The following is a 21,011-nucleotide window of genomic DNA, read 5'->3' on the forward strand; positions in this document are numbered from 1 at the left end:
TATTTGTTGTGACCATTTTGATAGTATAGTCATTTATAGCAACATTTCCACAGAGAGATGGCAGGAATCTGTATTTTATTTTTGTTTGAAAAGGTAACCTTGACTTTATTAGGAGCTCTGTATATTTCTCCTCTCATGGAAATGCTGGCTATTATCAGTAGACTGTTAATGCCTAATATGGAGGACCCATTTCTGCAAGAATATCTTTAAGATTAAGTATTTCATTTTATATTAGTTTAGTTTTAAAAATATCTCTGGCTAATATGTAGAGAATAGAGTAAGGTGGCAGGGTGTAAGGTGGTATAGAATAGTGACTTCAAAATTAACAGATTTTGTGCCACAGTTTTTCCTCCTATTTCTAATAGACATGTTACTATAATATTTAAAAAGAAATGTATTGTATATACCTGAAAATAAGGAAAATATTCTAAAGGTTTAGAACTCTTTCCAGCTGTTTACCTGGCCGAATACCCAGTGTAAGTTGTAGTGCCAGCCCTCACTATAGCCAGTGCTCTGTCCTACGGGTGAGCTGAGCACACAGGCACCTGATGGAATTTCAGCCATCTTAGACCTGAAAACAAAATGACTAGTGTTGGCAGTATAGAGCTTTTAAATGTGAATATTTAATATCCTTAGAGGGAAAGGGGGGGGAGGGGGTCCAAAAGAACATCAAAACAAGTTGGTTTTGTTTTTTAAGAGCCATGTGGTGATCTCAGAAATGTAAAAAACAGATTTGTTTGAATTAACTGATTATATAGGCTGAAAGATCAAGCTAAAAAAATTCTCTGGTAATGTAGAACTAAAAGAAAGAAATGGTAGTTTATAAAATTTAGAGAAGGTTGAAATTCCAACCTACCTAACAGAGAAGAGACATAAAGGAAGCAATAGTTAATTCCTTAACCAGTCCTTTTATCTCAGCAACTCCTACCTGCCTCCACCTATGCCAAATGCCCGTACGTACAACTCCTATAATAGCTTTATGGGAATCTCTTTCCATAAGTTAGCTCAGTTTTTTGTTGACCTTTCTAGACATAGTTATTCTTGATAGCTTGAACTCCTCACCTTTTTGTCATTTTTTATCCTTCTGATATTGTATAATGATTAAGATTCAAATAGGGAAACCAAATCCACTCTGGCTAGTGTAAATAAGATTTGTATAGACCTGTGTGTGTGTGTTTAAGAGAGTAGTAGATTATTTACAGAACCATTAGGATGGCTACAGAAAGAAATTCTAGGTTGAATATTCAAGAATAATTTCCAAAGCTACTCTGTAGAACCATCAAAGGAGCTATACTAGCCTCTTCTACAATTGGAAAGTCAAATCTCAAATTAGGAAGATAATGCTACAATTACAACATCAGAAACACTATAATCTATGACATCAAAGTTAATGCCACTGCCTCTATTCACAAAGCTTTGGACTGGACACCAGAATCTCTCTAACTCCACCAAGAACTTCTCTGTGACTGCATCCTTGCAGAAACATGTTTGATTCATCACTTTTGCCTCCCAAATTATGCAGTTTCTTTTAAATGGACCTAAATGATGTCTGACCCTAGATACAAAGGAATTTAGGAAATGTGAGTTAGCTTTCTATGCCACATAAAAGAGTACCAATTTTATCCATCTCCCCCACTTTCTTATTATAAAACGTGGAGAACTCTAAGTTAGGTTAGCACAATAAAATAATCACAATTTGAGCACATAGTCTAAGGGTAAAAATCATTTTGAGACCAGTAGTAGGCAAGGAAGTACCCTAAGAAAAGTTAAAAAGGTCTTTGAAAAGAGCTTGAGAGCATGAAGTCATTAAGAAATAGGTTATGTTCAGAGCTGAGCCAGAGAATTACCATGTATATAACACTGTTTGCATTGACATATACATAGTGTTATCTGGTTATTGGTTTTTTTTATTTCAGAATATGACACTGTGGCTGAAAGAGCTGGTAAAATAGAAGCTGAGGTTAAAAGGTTACACAATATCATCGTAGAGATTAATAACCATAAACTCAAGGCCCAACAAGACAAACTTGATAAAATAAATAAGCAGTTAGATGAATGTGCTTCTGCTATTACTAAAGCCCAAGTAGCAATCAAGACAGCTGACAGGTAGAGTATGCATACTACCCTAACCTGTCTTCCTCTTCCCTACCTCAACATTGAAAAGGGGGTTAATGTTTAATATCCATTAATTGTTTCTATTACTGTTACTGTTTCTATTACTTATTTAGCCTGTCTGACATGTTGTTACCTAATAGGTCTTGAGTAAAGGGAAAGCTATACTAAACATTTATCATATGAGCAGTTTATTAAACACATATACTCACTGAAAAACAGGTATACCTCGGCAAAGTGTAGTTCTGTGACTCCCCAGATGTTGTGAGGACATAGAAATAAGCTTTGTTTTTCTGTTGGTGATTAGATCAAGGTCTCAGAAGAATAAGAGATAAAAATGAGATTTCTTGGCAAAATTGCTGTAGCAACTTAAATTCTTAATTAACTAGATTCCATTGTCTCAGATCACAGAAAGTTTATCCATTCATAGGTCTTGTTTTAAAATTAAATTTTAGATTACTTACTGGTTTCTAAATTAAAGCTAAGTATGTATATGAAAGTGTTGAAATGTAAACAGCTATCACTTATCTTAAAAATAGAAAAAATTGATTGCATATTGTTTATCTGGTTATTAAGTCATTCCAGTGCCTTTACTCAAATATAAGGCATTAATCATTTTGTTAAGAGCAGAAGTTTGCCTAAACACATTTGTCAAAGTAGAAATAACTTTATTAAGGGAGAAACTGTTGTTCCTCCCAGTGTGACCCCCAACCTCCACCCCTAAACCCTTTGGAAGTATTCTTGCCTTGACTTGAACTGGGAGGTAATTTATTTTAAATCCTCACACGAGGATATGTGGGTTTTAATTAGTTTTAGAGAGAGGGAGAGAGAAACATCAATGGGTTGCTTCCCATATGCACCCCGAATGGGGATCAAACCTGCAACCTTGGTATGTGCCCTGACCAGGAATTGAATTCACAACCTTTTGATGTTCAGGATGACACTCCTACCATTTGAGCAACCTGGCCAGGGCAAACTGGGAGGTAATTTTTATTTGAATGTATAGGTTCATGGGTGTAGAGACTTAAGAATCTCCAATCTGGCAAGAAAGTATCAAAAGAATACAATACTCTAACTTTGCTTTATAGTGTAAGATTGGATGATACTAAAAGCTTATATAAGGATCTTTCATTAATTTGTACTGAGAGTTAAATAAAATGTACAACATCCAACGTGTGTGTGTGTGTGTGTGTGTGTGTGTGTGTGTGTAAACTTAAAAACCAGTTCAAGGATGGTTTTCTAAATCATAAATATTAAAATTTGTAAGAGAAAAAGTGTCACATTAATATGTCATGAAAAATTGTTTGGTAGGTTTTCAGAAGCAGATTAACAAGTCACATGTTACCACATTTTTTAAATATTATTTTACTTGTTTAGAAATCTTAAAAAGGCGCAAGACTCTGTCTTTCGCACAGAAAAAGAAATAAAAGATACTGCAAAAGAAGTAGGTGACTTAACAGCAGAGATGAAAAGTCTTGAGGAAAAAGCGACAGAGGTCATAAATGGTACAAATGCTGCAGAGGTAAGACTCAGAAGGGGAGAGAAGGGCATGTGAAGCAGTTTAAGGAGTTGGATATGTGACACCAGTACCTTGTATAATAAATGCTCAATGGGTTAAAACTTGTAACTGTATAGTCTCTTATTTGTACAATAAAAATATGAGTACTATATTGTAACTTTTGAGTAAGTTTTAGTTTAAAATGGAAGGAGTTTGGGGAGAGACTGTCAACTTCAACTTTGTGATGTAAAAAAATACCTGTTCTTCATTTGGGAAGGTCATATATGTAGCAATTTTTCTTGGTTTTTAGGAGTCCTTACCAGAGATCCAGAAAGAACATCGTAATCTACTTCAAGAACTAAAAGTAATTCAGGAAAATGAACATGCTCTTCAAAAAGATGCACTTAGTATTAAATTGAAACTTGAACAAATAGATGGTCACATTGCAGAACATAATTCTAAAATAAGATATTGGCAAAAAGAGGTGAGATTGTTACTATTTAGTTAAATGTGACTTCAAAATATCCTTTATGAAAAAATGGTTGGTTTTTTTTGTTTGTTTTTGTATGTATATGTGTTTGAGATATGTTGTGATTTTTAATTCCACGATATAATCACTTCCCAGGTTTATAGGGAACGTAAGGAACAACATGTAATGTTTATATATAGAAAAATCAGGGTGATTTTTAGAAGCAGTCATCATTTTCATCCACATGTTGATCTGGAGATTTAACAGAAGGCTACATGAACACTTTGAAACACTATGACAAAGTCCTTTGAAAAGTAGTTGATACACAAATTAGTCACAAATTCTTGGTACATGTTGTTTCAGTAGATAGGTAAATTGTCATATTGTTTCTTTGATTCTTTTTAAATAATAAATGGTTGTACCATGCCCTCCCTAAATAGCTTTATTTAATTGAACTTTTAGATTTCAAAAATATCACTGCATCCCATAGAAGATAATCCTGTAGAAGATATTCCAGTTCTAAACCCAGAGGATCTTGAAGCAATCAAGAATCCAGATTCTATAACAAATCAAATTGCACTTTTGGAAGCCCAGTGTCATGAAATGAAACCAAACCTTGGTGCCATTGCAGAGTATAAAAAAAAGGTATGCGTAAACTGTTAATGTATCAATCAGAAATTCTTTTTTAGTCCTCAGCCTAAACTGTGGCCTTTAATTTTATATAATTAACGGTGGTTGTCATCTCAGATTTGTAAGTGACTAGGTGTTTATTCTGACGATAATATTCTTTTCATAGGAAGAATTATATTTACAACGGGTAGCAGAATTGGACAAAATTACTCATGAAAGAGATAATTTTAGACAGGCATATGAAGATCTTCGGAAACAAAGGCTTAATGAATTCATGGCAGGTTTTTATATAATAACAAATAAATTAAAGGAAAATTACCAGATGCTTACTTTGGGAGGTGATGCTGAACTGGAGCTTGTAGACAGCTTGGATCCTTTCTCTGAAGGAATCATGTTCAGGTTTGTAATTAAGTACGGAGTTCTAGATCCTCCTGTTATGTCACATATCTCTGTACTTTCTCCAAATTCTTGATGTTTTTTAAGGGAGGTATGTGAAGATTAGAAGATAGACAACTTATTTTATTCCATGGTAAATACTGAATTATTTGCATATTGGCAGTTTGGAGCATAAATTTTAGACAAACAGCAAATATTTAATTTTACATGTCTTTTTCTTAAAATTTAAAGTCATTTCAGTTTAACATCTGGATTTAAAAATTGCAGAGTAAAAAATGCATTGGAAATGGGGGAAGAATAGCAAGAAGTACTTAGTAGCCTGGTGGTTTAAATCTTTAAAATTTGGTAGATGTTCCTGTGTGTTCATCTTCCAATAATGTTTTTATAAAATTGCCCCCAAAATATTTAGAATTGCGAAAATTAAGTTAGAAACTCCTGAGGAAAGTGGTTATGGAAAACTATTTAAGCTTTACAAGTAATTTGACTAATGATATTTTCTTATATCAGTGTTCGACCACCTAAGAAAAGTTGGAAGAAGATCTTCAACCTTTCTGGAGGAGAGAAAACACTTAGTTCATTGGCTTTGGTTTTTGCTCTTCATCACTACAAACCCACTCCCCTGTACTTCATGGATGAGATTGATGCAGCCCTTGATTTTAAAAATGTGTCCATTGTTGCATTTTATATATATGTAAGTAATCATTTAGAAGTTTTTACCTTAAAAATTTTATGGTTTCTTCAAATATTGCACATGGATTCTTTGACTTTCGTACTGTTGAGCTTTTCCCAAACTGTTCTCTAATTCCATGTCCTGGTGTATCAAAGGATACAAAGTCCTTTACTTGAACCAAATATTTCCATTTTGGGAAAGTAAAATATAATTGATAATATTAGTAGCAGAAACACAACTAGAATCTTCTGTCTCTGCCTAGATTTTTTTTTTTTCACTAAGCAACCATGCTTCCAGAAATACTCAAATTCCTCTTAAACCAAAATACTGTTTCATAAATTATCCATCCCATCATTCCTGTTCATGTTAATAATCAATGTAATGTTAAATTTATTGCATAAAATAGATTGCAGGGAAGTAAAGCTTAAATGCTTATTATATGATGTACCTGTCAATACTTAATGTTTCTAACATATTATTTCTTTCTCTTTAGGAACAAACAAAAAATGCCCAGTTCATAATAATTTCTCTTCGAAATAATATGTTTGAAATTTCAGATAGACTTATTGGAATTTACAAGACATACAATATAACAAAAAGTGTTGCAGTAAACCCAAAAGAAATTGCATCTAAAGGACTTTGTTAAACTTGTTTATACTGAAGATTTGTCCATTTGAATCTGCATAGACTCAGTGTATTGTATTACTGCTTTTTCTAGTTGTAAAGGATTATAAACTATAAAATTCATATTCCTGGACTTGATCATGTAAACTGGCTTCTAGTTTATGCTGTTAAGTGTCTAATAAAATATTCTCTCTACCTGCCTCTACGAGATTGTAAGAATCTGATAACTCTGTAAGCAGCAGACTATGGAGAAAATAAGATGCCTGTAGGGTCTGGTTACTGCTTTTTTTTCCCCCACATTGCTACCAGCAGTTAAAAGTATGTTAGTTAACATTCAAGTTCTAAACTAGTTCATGTTTTCAAAATTCAGCATACTCTCGTGGACCTTTGACCTACAGTGGAAAAACCTCACTAGTAGTTTATAAATTCCTAAGGTATTTCACTTAATTTACTCATTTGGACAATCACTGTATTGATTACCCAAATACTGGGAACATTTTTTTTAATCAGTTATTCTGGATTATAAGGATGAGAATTGAAATAGTTTATATGCTTTTCAAAAACTTGGTGTTTAAAACACTTAAGAGGGCCAGCAAAATGAGAATGTCTTAACATGACTAGGGTATTATATGCAGTGAAAAGAAGAAATACCCGCTATAGTTGTTTCATAAAAAGAATGAAGTATATAGGGGTTAACTTCCTTAGTGTGAATGGAAAGTAAAATGGGGGGCTGGTTTGTCTACCAAATTGTCAGGGTTTTTTTGTTTTGTTTTCTGACATACCTTTATTAGCTTTTGGTGTTGAATCAAAAGTCTTTGCCCTTACTATTTAATTTCTAGATATTGATCCTGAAGGCTTAAAAATAAGAGTTAATTAGCTCATTATTCAGTAAATAGGTACTAAAAATCCAAGAAAGGTTTGTATGATAACATCACCATTCAAAATGTAAATACATTAGTGTAGAGTTAAATAAAGATGTGAAACTGAAGTATGGTCATTCGTTTGGCTTTTTAATTTTAACTACATTGTGCCATGTGCAGTGCCTCATTTGGACGTCTGGAATCTTGGAAGCTTGATACCCTATGTCCTACAAATGGACCTTGAGAGCTTGCTTTGGAGGTCCTAGGAGGGGAAAGTAGTTGACCAAAAACAGTCCTTTTAGACCAAGCACACACAGCTTCAAGAGGGATGCACATGGGGCAGTGAGGGAGGATGGGGACAGCCACCTAGCCAGCCAGATCAGCAAAATCAACTCTGGAAATCAACGGGGTGACAGATGTCATAGCCAGATCCCCTCACATCCTGGTAATTTGTTTTCAATCATGATTATATAAAGGAAAAGTAACTAGAAAAGGCTATAATAATCAAATGCTTTTTTTTTTTACTGGTGAGAGTAGTTACTCTCACCAGTAATGGAATGGAATTAAATTATTTAATTTTAATAACTAATAGAGTAATAAAGCTTAGTAAAAAGTTAAAAGTGCATGATACCCAGAACCCATATGAAAACTCCAAAGATACCACTCCTGAGCTTAAGTGCCTTATTAAGCCATTCAATGTAAAGTATCAAGAGTTTATTAAAATACATACTCGTTATACATAAAACTTAGAAATATTTCAGTATATACTTTAAATTTTGCAATCTCATCCTCAGTAAAAATACAAGAGAACAGTATGTTTAAGAAGCAATTATATACAGGCATAACTCTGGAGATACTGTGTGTTCTGTTCCAGACCACCCACCGCAATAAAGCAAGTCACACATTTTTTGGTTTCCTAGTGCACTTAGGTTTTATGCTACACATATAGCTGTCTGCAACAGCATTATAAAAAGTACATACCTAATTTTTAAAATGCTTTATTGCAAAAAAAAAAAAATGCTAACCATATGAGCTTTCAGCGAGTTACAATTTTTTTGACAGACATGCTCGACAGTTGCCACTAACCAATTTCTAAAAACAGCATTCTGCAAAAGCATGATAAAACAAGGTATGCCTGTATTTGACTATATTCATGCACATTAATCAAAAAGTTTTAGCTACTAAAAACTGGCAAGAGTCTCCCATATACTAACTACGTGGCCTTGGACAAATTACTTTTATGTTTTTTCATCTACAAAGTGGGAGTTTCATACCTACTTCAGAAATGTGAGATTAAGTGTTTGACACATAACATACATTTCAGTACTTACTAATATTTACATGTATTTAAAACTACATGTTTTTGTGTTGTGACTAATACTTTAAAATCAATACAACTTTAGCCCTGGCCTGTGTGGTTCAGTGGCTAGAGCGTCAGCCCAAGACACACACACACACACACCCAGTCAAAGGCTCATACCTGGGTTGCAGATTCAATCCCGGGACCAGGTCCTGGTTGCAGGTTCAATCCCGGGACCAGGTCCTGCTGCATGCAGGAAGCAACCAATCAGTGTGTCTCTCTCACATTGTTTCTCTCCCCAACAACCTTCTACACTCTAAAAGTCCATGGAAAAAATATCCTTGGTGAGGACTGAAAAAAAATGCTACTTGAAAGTTAAATCTCCCCCGCTTCTATTATACTCTTCAAATGTTCTTTGCCCACACAATAGTTAATTGTGCTGGGTATATTATGCTGGTCATAAAAGGACCTAATGCAGCCAGCCATCTTAATGTTAAGGCTCTCTTTTAAGCAAACTTCCAAGAAAATAAGATTAAATTATTGGTACTTTGATGTTATCATAAGGGATGTTTGGCAAAAATTTTAAGAACTTTTAAGATACAGCTAACATGTTGCCGTCTAAGTGATGAGAATGGAATACATACTCCGTTCTAACATGTCTCAGACTTTTTATCCAAGAACTGATCTGACAACTAAGTAAAACACTACACAAAAGTTAAATTCTAAAATAAATTAACAGAAGTATTAGAAATTTGGTATTTGTTCCCTAATATTTAGATTTCCAAAAGCAATAGCTTTATTAGAAGTGAATGTTGAGCCCTGGCCAGTTTGGCTCAGCAGTTGGAGTGTCGGCCTACAGTCTGGAGAGACCTGGGTTCGGTTCCCACTAAGGGCATGTACCTCAATTGCAGTTTGTCCTCGTGCAGGTGGCAACCACTTGATGTGTCCCTTTCACGTCGATGTTTCTCTCTCCCTCCCTCCCACTCTATCTGAACAAAATATGGAAAAATGTTCTTGGATAACGATTTTTTAAAAAGTGAATGTTGATAAATATTTTAAGGCTTTTAAATCTATCTAAAACAATGTGTGGATCAGGTTTGTTTGATCAAAACCATTTTTAAGCAATCCCTTATCACTTTAGACTTTACTGCTTGATTTTAAAACCTCACCATCCTTATTTGCCCATTCAAAAGCTTTGAGCCACATCAGAAATAAATGCATAGGCACTTTTGGGATTTTAACATCTTTTAATTTAAACACTACTATGTATGAAGAACTGCAAAGCCAATCATTACAGTGTATTAATGCTGAAAGTACTGTATAAGAATGTTTACATGCCATAGCAATATTAAGTCAACCTCTCAAACCCATACAAAAGGATAATAACATTCAAATCATTACCAGATTTTGTTCTAGTTTTCAGACTGAAAACTAGAGACATTGACATGTTTCTGACACATTTCTAACAGAAGCATGAAAGGTTTTTAATATTTCTATATATATGTTGCAACTCTAATAAAGTTTAACTTACTATTTTATTTATCCATGCAACCCCTATATTTCTCCATTTAGCAATGGTTGTTTCTGTACAGAATAAGCCTATTTAAACAACATAGATTTGCATTTTCAATGAAAAACTATTTTCCACGTGAATTCCTTCAGCAAATATAAAATGTGACATAGTACATTCTTTAAATCATACAGATTGTTAGATAAAGTTTGGTAAACAGACAGAGAGACTTCAGAAAAACATATTGAAGTGATTTCATTTAGAAAGGTTATTATGTGTTGGTTAAAAAAGAGGATCAACATCAGTATCACTGAAATTAGTGTAACTATAATAATGTTTAGAATCTTAAAAAATTCAACTTCCTTTTCATCACCAGGCCAGGAACATGGCATACTTGAAGATATTTTCATTTCAGGAATAATAAGTTTCTTAATTTGTCCAATTTCTGTTCTGCTCCAATCTTCTTTCAATACTTGGCTTACTCGAGGATAAATTTCAATACACTGGACCTCTGGAAGTGGACTTTGTTTCAAGATCTGCACACGCTGGCGGATATCATCAACTTTTTCAAGAAATTTAAGTGGAGACTCTTCTTGTAAAGATGTTGTCAATGTCATTAATTCAAGTTGCTGCTTTCTCATTTCTCTTATTCTTTCAATATGTGGAGTATATTCTTGATTAATCAGATTGCCAACATCACAGAGAGCAGTTAGGAAAAATTTTTTTTTCTGTTCTAATGTATCACTAAGCTCCTTAAAATACTGGAGAACAACTTCTTTATCACCTTGGACCATTTTCTCCGAATGAGATTTTTGTTCTTCCAGCTTTTCAATAAGACAAGTAAGATCTGTCCAGTGTGTGTCAGTTAACTGTTCAAGCAGTTTTTGAGGCGTGTCTTTTTCTTTCAGATAGGCACTTTGAAGATCATCTATAGGATGACCATTATGTTGGCCTATGGTAAGGCAATGACCACAAACTAATTTTTTATCTAGTAAACAGTAAACATTTAATGGCTGCCTGTAATGTTCAGGGCAAGTGACAATATCTGGATGATCTTCTTGCTGGTACTTTTCAATAATAGCCCTTAATGCAAAATTAACGGGTAAAGATTCAATACCAGTTGGAGCAATTTCAATAATACTTCTACAGTTAGGGCACTTTAGTGGAATTCGTAAAGGTCTCCAAATATAAAAGTTACCAGATGCCTGAAGAACATTTTCCAAGCAGTTTCTACAAAATGTATGAGAGCATGGTAGTACACGAGGATCTTCAAAAATACTGTAACAAATAGGACATGTTAACTCGTCCTCAAAATTGTACATTTTCTGTCAAGAGAAAAAAGTATTTTAAGTCTACATATAACAAAATAACTGCACATATATGTAAAGTTTAGCTATTAACCTCCAAACGTAATATACTATACTTGTCATTTAAAAGAATAACTGAGGTATTTACTAAGATTTTTTTTTTCTTTATTGATTTTACAGAAAGGGAGGGAGGAAGGGAGGGAGGAAGGGAGGGAGGGGGAGAGAGAAAAAGGGAGAGAGAGAGAGAAAACATCGATTGGCCGCTTCCTGCAAGCCCCCCACTGAGGATCGGGACTACAACCTGGGCATGTGCCCTGACTGGGAATTGAACTGGCGACCTCTTGGCGCATGGGTCCACGCTAAAACACCAAGCCACACCGGCCGAGCCTAAGATTTTTTTTTTAATAATTTTTTTAATTGATTTTTAGTGAGAGAGGAAGGGAGAGGGAGAGAGAGAAACAGTGATGAGAGAGAACATCAACTGGCCACCTCCAGCATGCCCCCCGCATCCCACTGGGGATTCGGCCCACAACCTGAGCATGTGTCCTGACCAGTAATCAAACCGCGACCTCTTGGTGCCATGGGTCAATGCTCAACCACTGAGCCACACCGTCTGGGCTTACTAAGATTTTTTTTTAATGTAATGCACTTCTTAATAAATAATATTGATTAGTTGATCATCTTTAAGAGCTTTATTTGGGACAAAAATCGTGCTAAACAAAACAATTCTAATTAATTTGTAATGCTTCAAATTGAATTTATTTAAGTTTGTTCCTATGTAATGAAGATTTAAATTTGGTATTCTGTTTGTCTACTTAATGATTATAACTATCTGTGAAACTTTTTACATTCTAAAATGCTAAAATAAGTTAGGCTTAGCAAAATTATATTATTTAATTCCAAAGAAGAATTCATGCTCCCAGTTGCCTCAACCATAGTTTCTAAAGTGAGTTACTAAAATCTCTCTAGTAACTATTATAAATTTCTTAGCTTCTTTTTTTTATCCTCACCCAAGGACATTTTTCCATTTTTTGTTCAGATAGAGTAGGAGGGAGAGAGAGGAAGAGAGAGAGAGAGAAATATTGACGTGAAAGGGACACATCAAGTGGCTGCCACCCACACAACCCAACCAGGGCCGGGGACAAACTGCAACCAAGGTACGTGCCCTTAGCGGAACCGAACCCAGTCTCTCTGGACCACAAGCCGACACTCTAACCGCTGAGCCAAACTGGCCAGGGCTTAGCCTCTTGAACTGGACTACTAGTATGCTTAAAACCCAGGATCAGTATAATGTAATACTCTAAAAGTAATTTTATTTTTATTTATTTAAATTTTGAGAGTACATTTATTAAGCTGGCGAAAATGAAACAAGGAAGGGCTTAGGATAGCAACAGGAGAAAGCCTAGGTAGGGCTTGGTTCTCTAGAAATGTTAAAGTAATTTTAATTTGAAGATTTAGAAGGGAAAAACATTTCTGAATTGGTCTTTGCAATAAAAAGCAGTTTCAAAAATAAAGAGTTGATCGTAGTACAAGAATTACTGATTAGTAAAGAACACCATTAGTCATCTCTCCTTAATAAAGAAGCCCAGCAATAGTTCAGAGACCCTCTCTGACACAAGTAAATTGACTTCTTGGCAAGCTATTACTGACATTTCCAACAAGCCTGACAGTTTTGCACCTTATCATCTCCTTATAATATTCCTTTGTACCTATCATGCAAGCCACAATGCTCAGGTCTTACTTAACCCTGATACAGAGAAAAATCAAGTCACACCACTGTTTTTGTTGTAAAACAAAACAAAAAATTCGTCATCCATGTAATTACCAATTAATAAAAGCTTGAGAAAACAAATTATACTTTTAATAAACATAAAAATCTATTTAGACTTTGTAACTCTATTCTCCTTACCTTCAACATTTTCAAAACTGAACTCTTCTTCATGCTTCAAATCTCAACTTATACCCTTCCTCATCCCCAGATTAGGTGCCCTGTTAATTTCAACTGAACACTGCACTTCCACTTTATAGCACTTAACTGGATTTTATCTAGAAGAATTTTATAACACTTTTCTACCCATTAAAGTGTAAACCTGCAGTAAGGGCAGGAATTGTGTCTAAACACAAAATGTGACACAGTAGGCACTCACTCACCACTAGTAAACACTGCCTCTTAAAAGAGGAATGTTAATATCAGATTTTAGTTTTCTGGTTTTTTTAAAAGAACAAAATCCATACTTTCTTAGGAAAAGCTATAACAGTTGAGTCCATCAGAAAATACACTCCATTCAGACTGACCAATATTCAGAACCCTAATAAGCCAGGATGCGTGACATAGAGACTAAGCTTCAACAGTGAAACATTCCAGAAAACTAACGTTAACTGACAACAGTACAGAAGATGACATTCACTGCACACAAATTCAAGTGAATGCATGTTGGAAGACTTTATGACTTTACCCTGTATCTACACTGAGCTCTGAAATAATACAAAACCACCCAAGAAAAACAAACATGTTTCTCAGAGTATTTCAGTAATGTCATGAAGGAAAAGAATAGCACTTAACAAGGAATAAAATTTGAGCAGTGGACATATATTCATTTTGGATTTAATATTAGAGCTAATGTTTAAGTACAAAAATCACCCCTGAAACAGAATCCAACCTTTCCTTCCAAAGCTTGCTTCTAAAGTCCTATATTTGTCAAAATCTACAAAACATTTTCCTATGAACCCACTTAGGAACCCCAAAAGCTCAACTTTCTTTAAAATGAAGATATTCACAACAATATTGTAAAGAAAATATCTCCTGAGCTCCTATAAAAATGGAAGCAAATATTATGGTCTCAAAAGTTACTTCCATAGTAGGTAAATTTTTAAATAAAATTTCATCAGAAATTTGTGAATAACTTGAAGATACAGAAATCAAATTGTACTCGTGGACTACCCACTTCTTGCTGATTTATTAAAAACTAATTTTAGGCAACAAATTCATCATGAGAACTCAGATACTTAGAAGCAAGCCTGGTTGACAATAACTATAAGGCCAGGAACTTTCTGACTCTGGTTGCTGCCTGAGAAACAGAAGATATAGTTGGTTATCATGTTTAGGAGGTAGTTCTTCCAGGAACTAGTATGAAATTTTATACTCCAAAAATTTTCCATAACCAGCCTAAACTCTTGGAGAGAAAAGGAGCAAAATATTTTAGCTATATATATTTTCTAGGATGAATATGTTAGATTTAGTTATGCTGTATGTATGTAACAACACTGGACCCTATAAGACAATGAAGCAATGCTTCATTGGGGTGGGCAAAAGTAGATTAATAATAATAAAAAAATTATTAAAGGATTAATGAATAACTAATAATAATACAAGAATAAATGTGTTTTGTGTACTCACAAATGTAAACTTACTTTTGCCCCACCCTATATTCTCAGGAAAAAAATGGTTTCCAACCTAAAATTCTGTACAAAGAAAAATAACTTTTCAGGGTAGACTAAGAGAGTTTGACATAAGAGTTCTCAAAAATAAATACATACCCCCTTCCCATTTTCTAAAAAAGCAACTGCAGTGTGAAAAGAAATACAAGAATTCTCACCAAGATAATAGTGAAATGAAGTCCAGAAAAACCGTGCAGTAGCCTAGAGAACAAGTAGTCTGGAGGAAGAAGACAGAGATACAGAAGGAATGTCTTTAAGTAAATAAATGAGACTTACAGAATATTTCATGTGTTTGAACATACTGAAAGGTAATGAGAAAACTAAATTTAAGGAAAAGTGATAGAATCATGAAAAGAGAGGAAATACGTGTAGTACATTATATGGCTCAATTGTCATATTAGTCACAACATTATATTAAATATTGATTTTAATAAAAAACATGACTGTTACAGAATATCATGTATGAATCCCCCCAAAATTCAAATGTTGAAATCCTAACTCTTTGTGATGATGGAGCCTTTGGGAGATCATTACATCATGAAAGGATTAGCATCCTTATAAGAAAAGACACGAAGCCCTGGCCAGTTTGGCTTAGAGGTTAGAGCGTCGGCCCATGAACCAATGAGTCACGGGTTGATTTCCACCAAGGGCATGTACCTGGGTTGCAGTTCATCCCCGGCCCTGGTTGGGATCATGTGGGAGGCAACCTGTTGATGTGTCCCTCTCACATCAGTGCTTCTCTCTCTCTCTCTCCCTCCCTCACTTCCTCTCTCTCTCTCTCTCCCTACCTCCCTCGCACTCTATCTGAAGATAAATGAAAAAATATCATCTAGTGAATATTAAAAAAAAAAGAAGAGACACCAAGCTTATGCAAGTTTCCTCTCTGCAGTCCCCCATCTGAGGACCCAGCAAGAAAATGGCCATCTGGCCCAGCCAGTGTGGTTCGGCGATTGAGCGTTGACCCATGCACCAGGAGGTTGCCAAATCGATTCCTGGTCAGGGCACATGCCCAGGTTGTGGGCCCGATTCCCAGTGGGGGCATGCAGGAGGCGGTCAACTGATGTTCTCTCTCATCAATGTTTCTATCTCTCTCTCTCTCCCCTTTCCTCTCTCTCTAAAAATCAATAAAGGAAAACTATATTTAAAAAAAAAAAAAGAAAGAAAATGGCCATCTGCAAACCAGGAAGAGCGTTCTCACGAGAACCCAACTACACTGACACTTTTACCTTAAACTTCCTTGCCTCCAGAACTGTGAGATATGTTTGTTGTTTAAGGTAACAACCCAAACCAGGAAGATGATATAATTATTTTAGGGGCATGGAATATGGGAAGGAAACTGTTTTTAAGAACTAAACCTTCCCATATAAGAAGTTAATACATACCTAAAAGAGAGAAAAAAATCAAGAAATCACATAAAATACAGAAGCAAGCCCGGCCAGTGTGGCTCAGTGGCTGAGCATCAATCTATGCACCAGGAGGTTGCCAGTTCTATTCCCAGTCAGGGCACATGCCCAGGTTGTGGGCCAAATCCCATGGGGGGCATGCAGGAGGCGGCCAATTGATGTTCTCTCTCTACCTCTCCCTTCTTCTCTCTCTCTAAAATCAATAAAGAAAAAATATTTAAATATATATATATATATATATATATATATATATATATGTGTGTGTGTGTGTGTGTGTAAAATAAAATTTTAAAGAAAGAAAGAAAGAAAATCGTACAAACATCCTGGCAGAAAAGATGCCTGAAAAAAAAGAAAAACATAATGGTCTCTGGGAAGCTGAAATTTCCAAAGCCCCCCCCCCAAATCTGGGACAGGATATGTGAGTGCTATGACCAACAGGATACAGTACAAGTGATACTATGATAGTTCTGGGTATGACACTTAACTAGCCTGGTAGGTTGCTGCCTCTTAGAGTCACAAACCACTAAGTAAAAAGTTTAGGCTACTCTGCTGAGAGGCCAACTGGAGAAGCAATGAGGTACCAAACATGTAAGTGAAAAAGCCATCTTGGACATGCAGCCAGCCAAGTCTTCAGATGTTTGTTCCATAGCAGGAGATAACCAGAACATCTCCAAGGAATGTTAAAAGACAATGCAGCAATATCCAGAGTCTGGAAAACATGACCTAAGAATTCTGTACCCAGCCAAGATGTAATTTACTGATGTGAAACAACAACAAAAAATACTATTAGGAAAATTTAAAGGGTTAAAAAAAACTCTAGAGAGCAAAGCTGAAGCCATAAACTTTCATTACCAAAGTCATATATGTTCATTAATCCAGTACAAAATGCTATTTTCCTCCAATGAGTACTAAAAGCCCAAGTAAAAATTAATAATCGGTACAAGATTTCTTGCTTATCTTTTAAGTCACTGAGAAATATGAATATAAAAAATCTTTTCAGAAAATAACCTGAGTCTAAATCATTTATTTATAAGTTATTTCACAAATTTCTTGTATTTAAATATCAAAAACACATTTCTGAATTTCTAAACTTTTTATGCAGTCTTTCTCCAGAGGGCTGATTTCATTTTGAGTCTCCACGGTGTCTAACCAGCCTATTATGGATGGGTCAGCACTGATAACAAATGATGGAGAATTAAGCAATACCAAAAATAGCATTGCCCATTATCCTGTGTAAACAATTTTTTAAATTTTTTGTTTGTTTGTTAATCCTCACCCTGGTATATTTTTTCCCATTGATTTTTAGAGAGAGTGGAAGGGAGGGAGAAAGGGGGAAAGAGAGAGAGAGAGAAACATCCATGTGAGAGAGACACATCGATAGGTTGCCTCCTGCAGGTGCCCAGACCAAGGCTGAGGATCAACCTGCAACCCAGATATATGCCACTGAGTCACCCACCAGCCAGGGCAATTTTTTAAGTTTTAATTCACTAATATGTTATTGCCTTTCATCTCTAAACATGAATGGTTACAGAACATTCCTTACATTTTAGAACTACTAGAGAGAAATTATATTTACCACATTATAAAGTGAAATGACTTGCTCTAGGACTCAAGAGTGTGAGTCAGCTATAAGTCTGGGAAAATTCAAGTGCCACCTCCCTGACTGGGGCTCACATCTTTGTGGCCCTAACTGATAAAAAAAAAAAAAAAAAAAAAAGCACACTTCTGTGCATTCTATACACATAGGGTAAGCTTTAAAAATACTTTTGTACATACAAATTGCACAAAACAGTACAGGATCACCGTATCTCTTTCAAATTAAAAAAAAAAAAAAAATCCCATGGTCAGATCTGAATTTAACTGTTTTCCTGCATTTTGGCATCAACCTATGTACCCAAACTAAAAAAGAAACAGTGCCATTTAACCAGGGACTGAAATTTTTCTGAAAATTTCTTTTGTATTCACATGACTGATCTCCCAGAGCTTACCTGCTTTGTTGGTCTTCTAGTTTGAAGATTGAATACACTTTATCTTCTCCAACTTGCTCAGATTCTTTTATTCTTATCCTAAAAGTAAAATGACTTTAATGTTGGAGAAGTTACAGTCTCAAAAAAACATATTAAATAGAATACCACACGAATGGTTGCTATTTCACCGTCTCTGATGTTTACCTTCCCTATGCCTCGTGGTGCTTTTTGGAAAGGAGTGACCAACGGCAATAGTTGTTGCAGTAGCCGGCGAGGTATCATTTGTACCTTGAAAGTCCCAACAATTCTGAGACCAAATAAATTGTCACGAAAGACCTCTTTTATAACGCCAAGTATCTTATAAGCTCTTAAAATATTAGCCAAAAATGGTGATGCCGGGGCAAACATTCACGGTACTGAAAAGATTTTGCCAGCTGAAAACTGTAAGTACGGACTTGGGCTACTCCCGTCCGTACGTCTGGTCATCTTCCAGCCCTGCCACTAAAACACTGAGACCCTGCGTCAGTTTCCCTCAATGCATCTCAGCCCTGGGGACCCCCGTCTGTAAAATGGGCACAAATACACCTACCCCCGGTTAAGTTCCAAAAGAACCTCTCACAGAGAAAGGGCTCCTAACAGCAGTGCCCTTGCCCTTCCCTTTCCCGGAGGTTTCCGAGAAATCCTCCCGGGCCTCCCTCCTCAAGTGGCCCCGCGCGGCGCCCTCCGCTCGGGAGCGCCGACCCCGCGAGGCGCCGGCTCAGCGGTCGGAGCCGCGCTCCGCTCACCCTCATCCTCTCCCTCACAAAATGCAGCCCCTTACGGGGAGAGGTAAGCGAGGGTCCCCGAGCTCCCCCGATGGGACCCGAGGGAACAGATGCAGGACCCAAGCCCAACCTCTCCATCAAGCCCCTCGACTCTTCTCCGAACACACCCAATGCGCCAGCCTCCGCTACAGGGAGCGAAGAGGATCCCAGCGCCGCCGCTTTCTAGAACCCGAAGAGAAGCTTCTCAGACTCGCCGCGGGGAGGGCAACTTCACAGGCCAGAACACAGCCCGCCCGCTTCCACGGGCACGCAGGGGACTGCTCAGCCTCCCCGCCCTCCTCCGTTCTGAGGCCGAGACGAGGCGGGGCCTCCGCGGAGCCTCCTGACGCAGGTGCCGTCTCCCGGTAACATTCAATCGCGTAGCATCGGCCAATGGGAAAGAGCGCGGGGCCGCCGTTCGAAAGCAAACGGCCGACGGCGCCTGGGCGTGGTCGCCAGGGATTGGCTCGAGGCCCGGGGGGGGGGCGGAAAACTTTCCGCACCTGCGCACTTGGTGTGGGCCGCTCTCCCGAGCTTCGGCGGCGCGCTGCTGTTGGCGCTTCAGGGTGTGGGGGGCGCTTCCGGTGGCTGTGGAGGTGTGCTCGGTGCCTGGTCCGGAACCTGGGTGGCGCAAGTTGCCCCGGGAGAAGTGGGGTTAAGCTTCTGCCAACGATTCGTACAAGAACGATTCACAGGATTGTTTTTCACATGGCGCCTTGGACTCCCATTGTTACTTCCCAGGTTCCCTGCTGAAGAAGACTCCACCGCCCTGAGGGCATACGCACCCCAGCGGGCCGGGGCCGGGCCCGGAGCCGGGCTCCTGTTTACGGAACCTGGACCCGCGGCCTGCCCGCGCCCTGGGCGCAGCGTGGGAAGAGGGGGCTCTGACTACTTAGTTAACTTGTGCTTAAAGAGAACTAACCCTGTGAGAGCTAGTGGGACCGGAGGACTCGAGGACGATCTCCCTGCGTCTCCCGACTCCCCGCCCACCGCGTTTTTCCACTTTGTGAAATGACAGCCTGCAGGTGACGGCTGTTGCACAGAATTTGTGACTTCCAATTCATTTTTACCCACCAAGTTACTATTATCAACTTCCCAACCCCCTAGAATCAGAAGCCGTGCACGGCAGTGGTCCTTTTCCCTCTTTTCTTGAGAACATTCAGCCGTATCTCAAGATACAGCTTCCGTCTCTCAGCGATACTTAAAAGTCACTTACCACTGCGCTAAATAAAGTTACGAGTATTGGTATACTGTGTACTGCCAGTACGTTCAGGTCTAAAGTTAGTGTACAGTAAATTACCAGAAAACGTTAAATGCAATATAAAACAAGATAGTATCAGTGAATCCTGAGTCAATCTCAGATGTCTTCCCCAATTCAATTATTGAAAAGGTCACTTTATGATGTGTGGATTCCGGTGACATCTAGAGATGTCACTGTTACATGGTGGTATATATTATGCACATACATTTTCTATGTAAACATTAAAATCTTCTAGAGAGACAGCTTTTTAACTTCTGTCAAAACAATACATTGTGACTATCTTTCCATACCAATAAATGTAGTATACCTCTATAAAATTATTCTCTCCCTTTTTTTAAAGCATAACTGTGAATGTTAACTATGCACGTGGGATGATTATGATGTCAGCGTAGGTTCATGTGTAACATCTATAACTCTGGTGGAGAATATTGATAATGAGGAAGGCTATGCATTTGGAAGGAGCAGGAAATACATGGGAAATCTCTGTACCCTCCCCTCGATTTTGCTATGAATCTACAGCTGCTGTAAAAAATAAATTCTTAATAAAATTTTTTAAATTTTAAGTGTAATCCCCTCTAGAATGAATTAAAATGCTGAATAATGCTTTGAATGCTAATTTTTTCCACCTCACCTGTGCTTTTCCCCTCTGTGCTTCCTTTCTTAAAAAGAGTTATGTAAGCAAGAAAGCAGAAATAGCTTTCACTGGACTTAACTGGCTTTTGTTTTCCAAAAAGCCTCAGCACACTGAGGAAAATAACATTTA

At 37.1% G+C, this 21,011-nt stretch overlaps 2 protein-coding genes across 2 annotated transcripts in view; one reads left to right on the forward strand and one right to left on the reverse strand.

Annotated features, from left to right (window-relative positions):
• SMC4 (structural maintenance of chromosomes 4) overlaps nt 1-7,253 on the forward strand; it is a 35,004-nt gene extending 27,751 nt beyond the window's left edge. The window contains exons 18-24 of the mRNA XM_036242313.1: nt 1,917-2,106; nt 3,490-3,634; nt 3,921-4,094; nt 4,542-4,724; nt 4,876-5,108; nt 5,613-5,796; nt 6,269-7,253. Of these exons, the coding sequence (XP_036098206.1) occupies nt 1,917-2,106; nt 3,490-3,634; nt 3,921-4,094; nt 4,542-4,724; nt 4,876-5,108; nt 5,613-5,796; nt 6,269-6,421 (1,262 nt within the window). The 3' untranslated portion in view covers nt 6,422-7,253. The remainder of the gene's footprint in view (nt 1-1,916; nt 2,107-3,489; nt 3,635-3,920; nt 4,095-4,541; nt 4,725-4,875; nt 5,109-5,612; nt 5,797-6,268) is intronic.
• TRIM59 (tripartite motif containing 59) lies at nt 5,071-19,275 on the reverse strand. Its single transcript, XM_036242314.1, has 5 exons — nt 19,116-19,275; nt 18,206-18,283; nt 10,091-11,394; nt 5,823-5,916; nt 5,071-5,176 (listed from the first exon to the last, which is right to left on the reverse strand). Exon 3 carries the CDS (start codon nt 11,389-11,391, stop codon nt 10,186-10,188), a length of 1,206 nt encoding a protein of 401 aa, XP_036098207.1. The 5' UTR covers nt 11,392-11,394; nt 18,206-18,283; nt 19,116-19,275; the 3' UTR covers nt 5,071-5,176; nt 5,823-5,916; nt 10,091-10,185.
• Nucleotides 19,276-21,011: the final 1,736 nt, after the last annotated feature.

The sequence above is a fragment of the Molossus molossus genome, unplaced genomic scaffold (genome assembly GCF_014108415.1).
Source record: "Molossus molossus isolate mMolMol1 unplaced genomic scaffold, mMolMol1.p scaffold_m16_p_5, whole genome shotgun sequence".
In the NCBI taxonomy this organism is placed as follows: domain Eukaryota; kingdom Metazoa; phylum Chordata; class Mammalia; order Chiroptera; family Molossidae; genus Molossus; species Molossus molossus.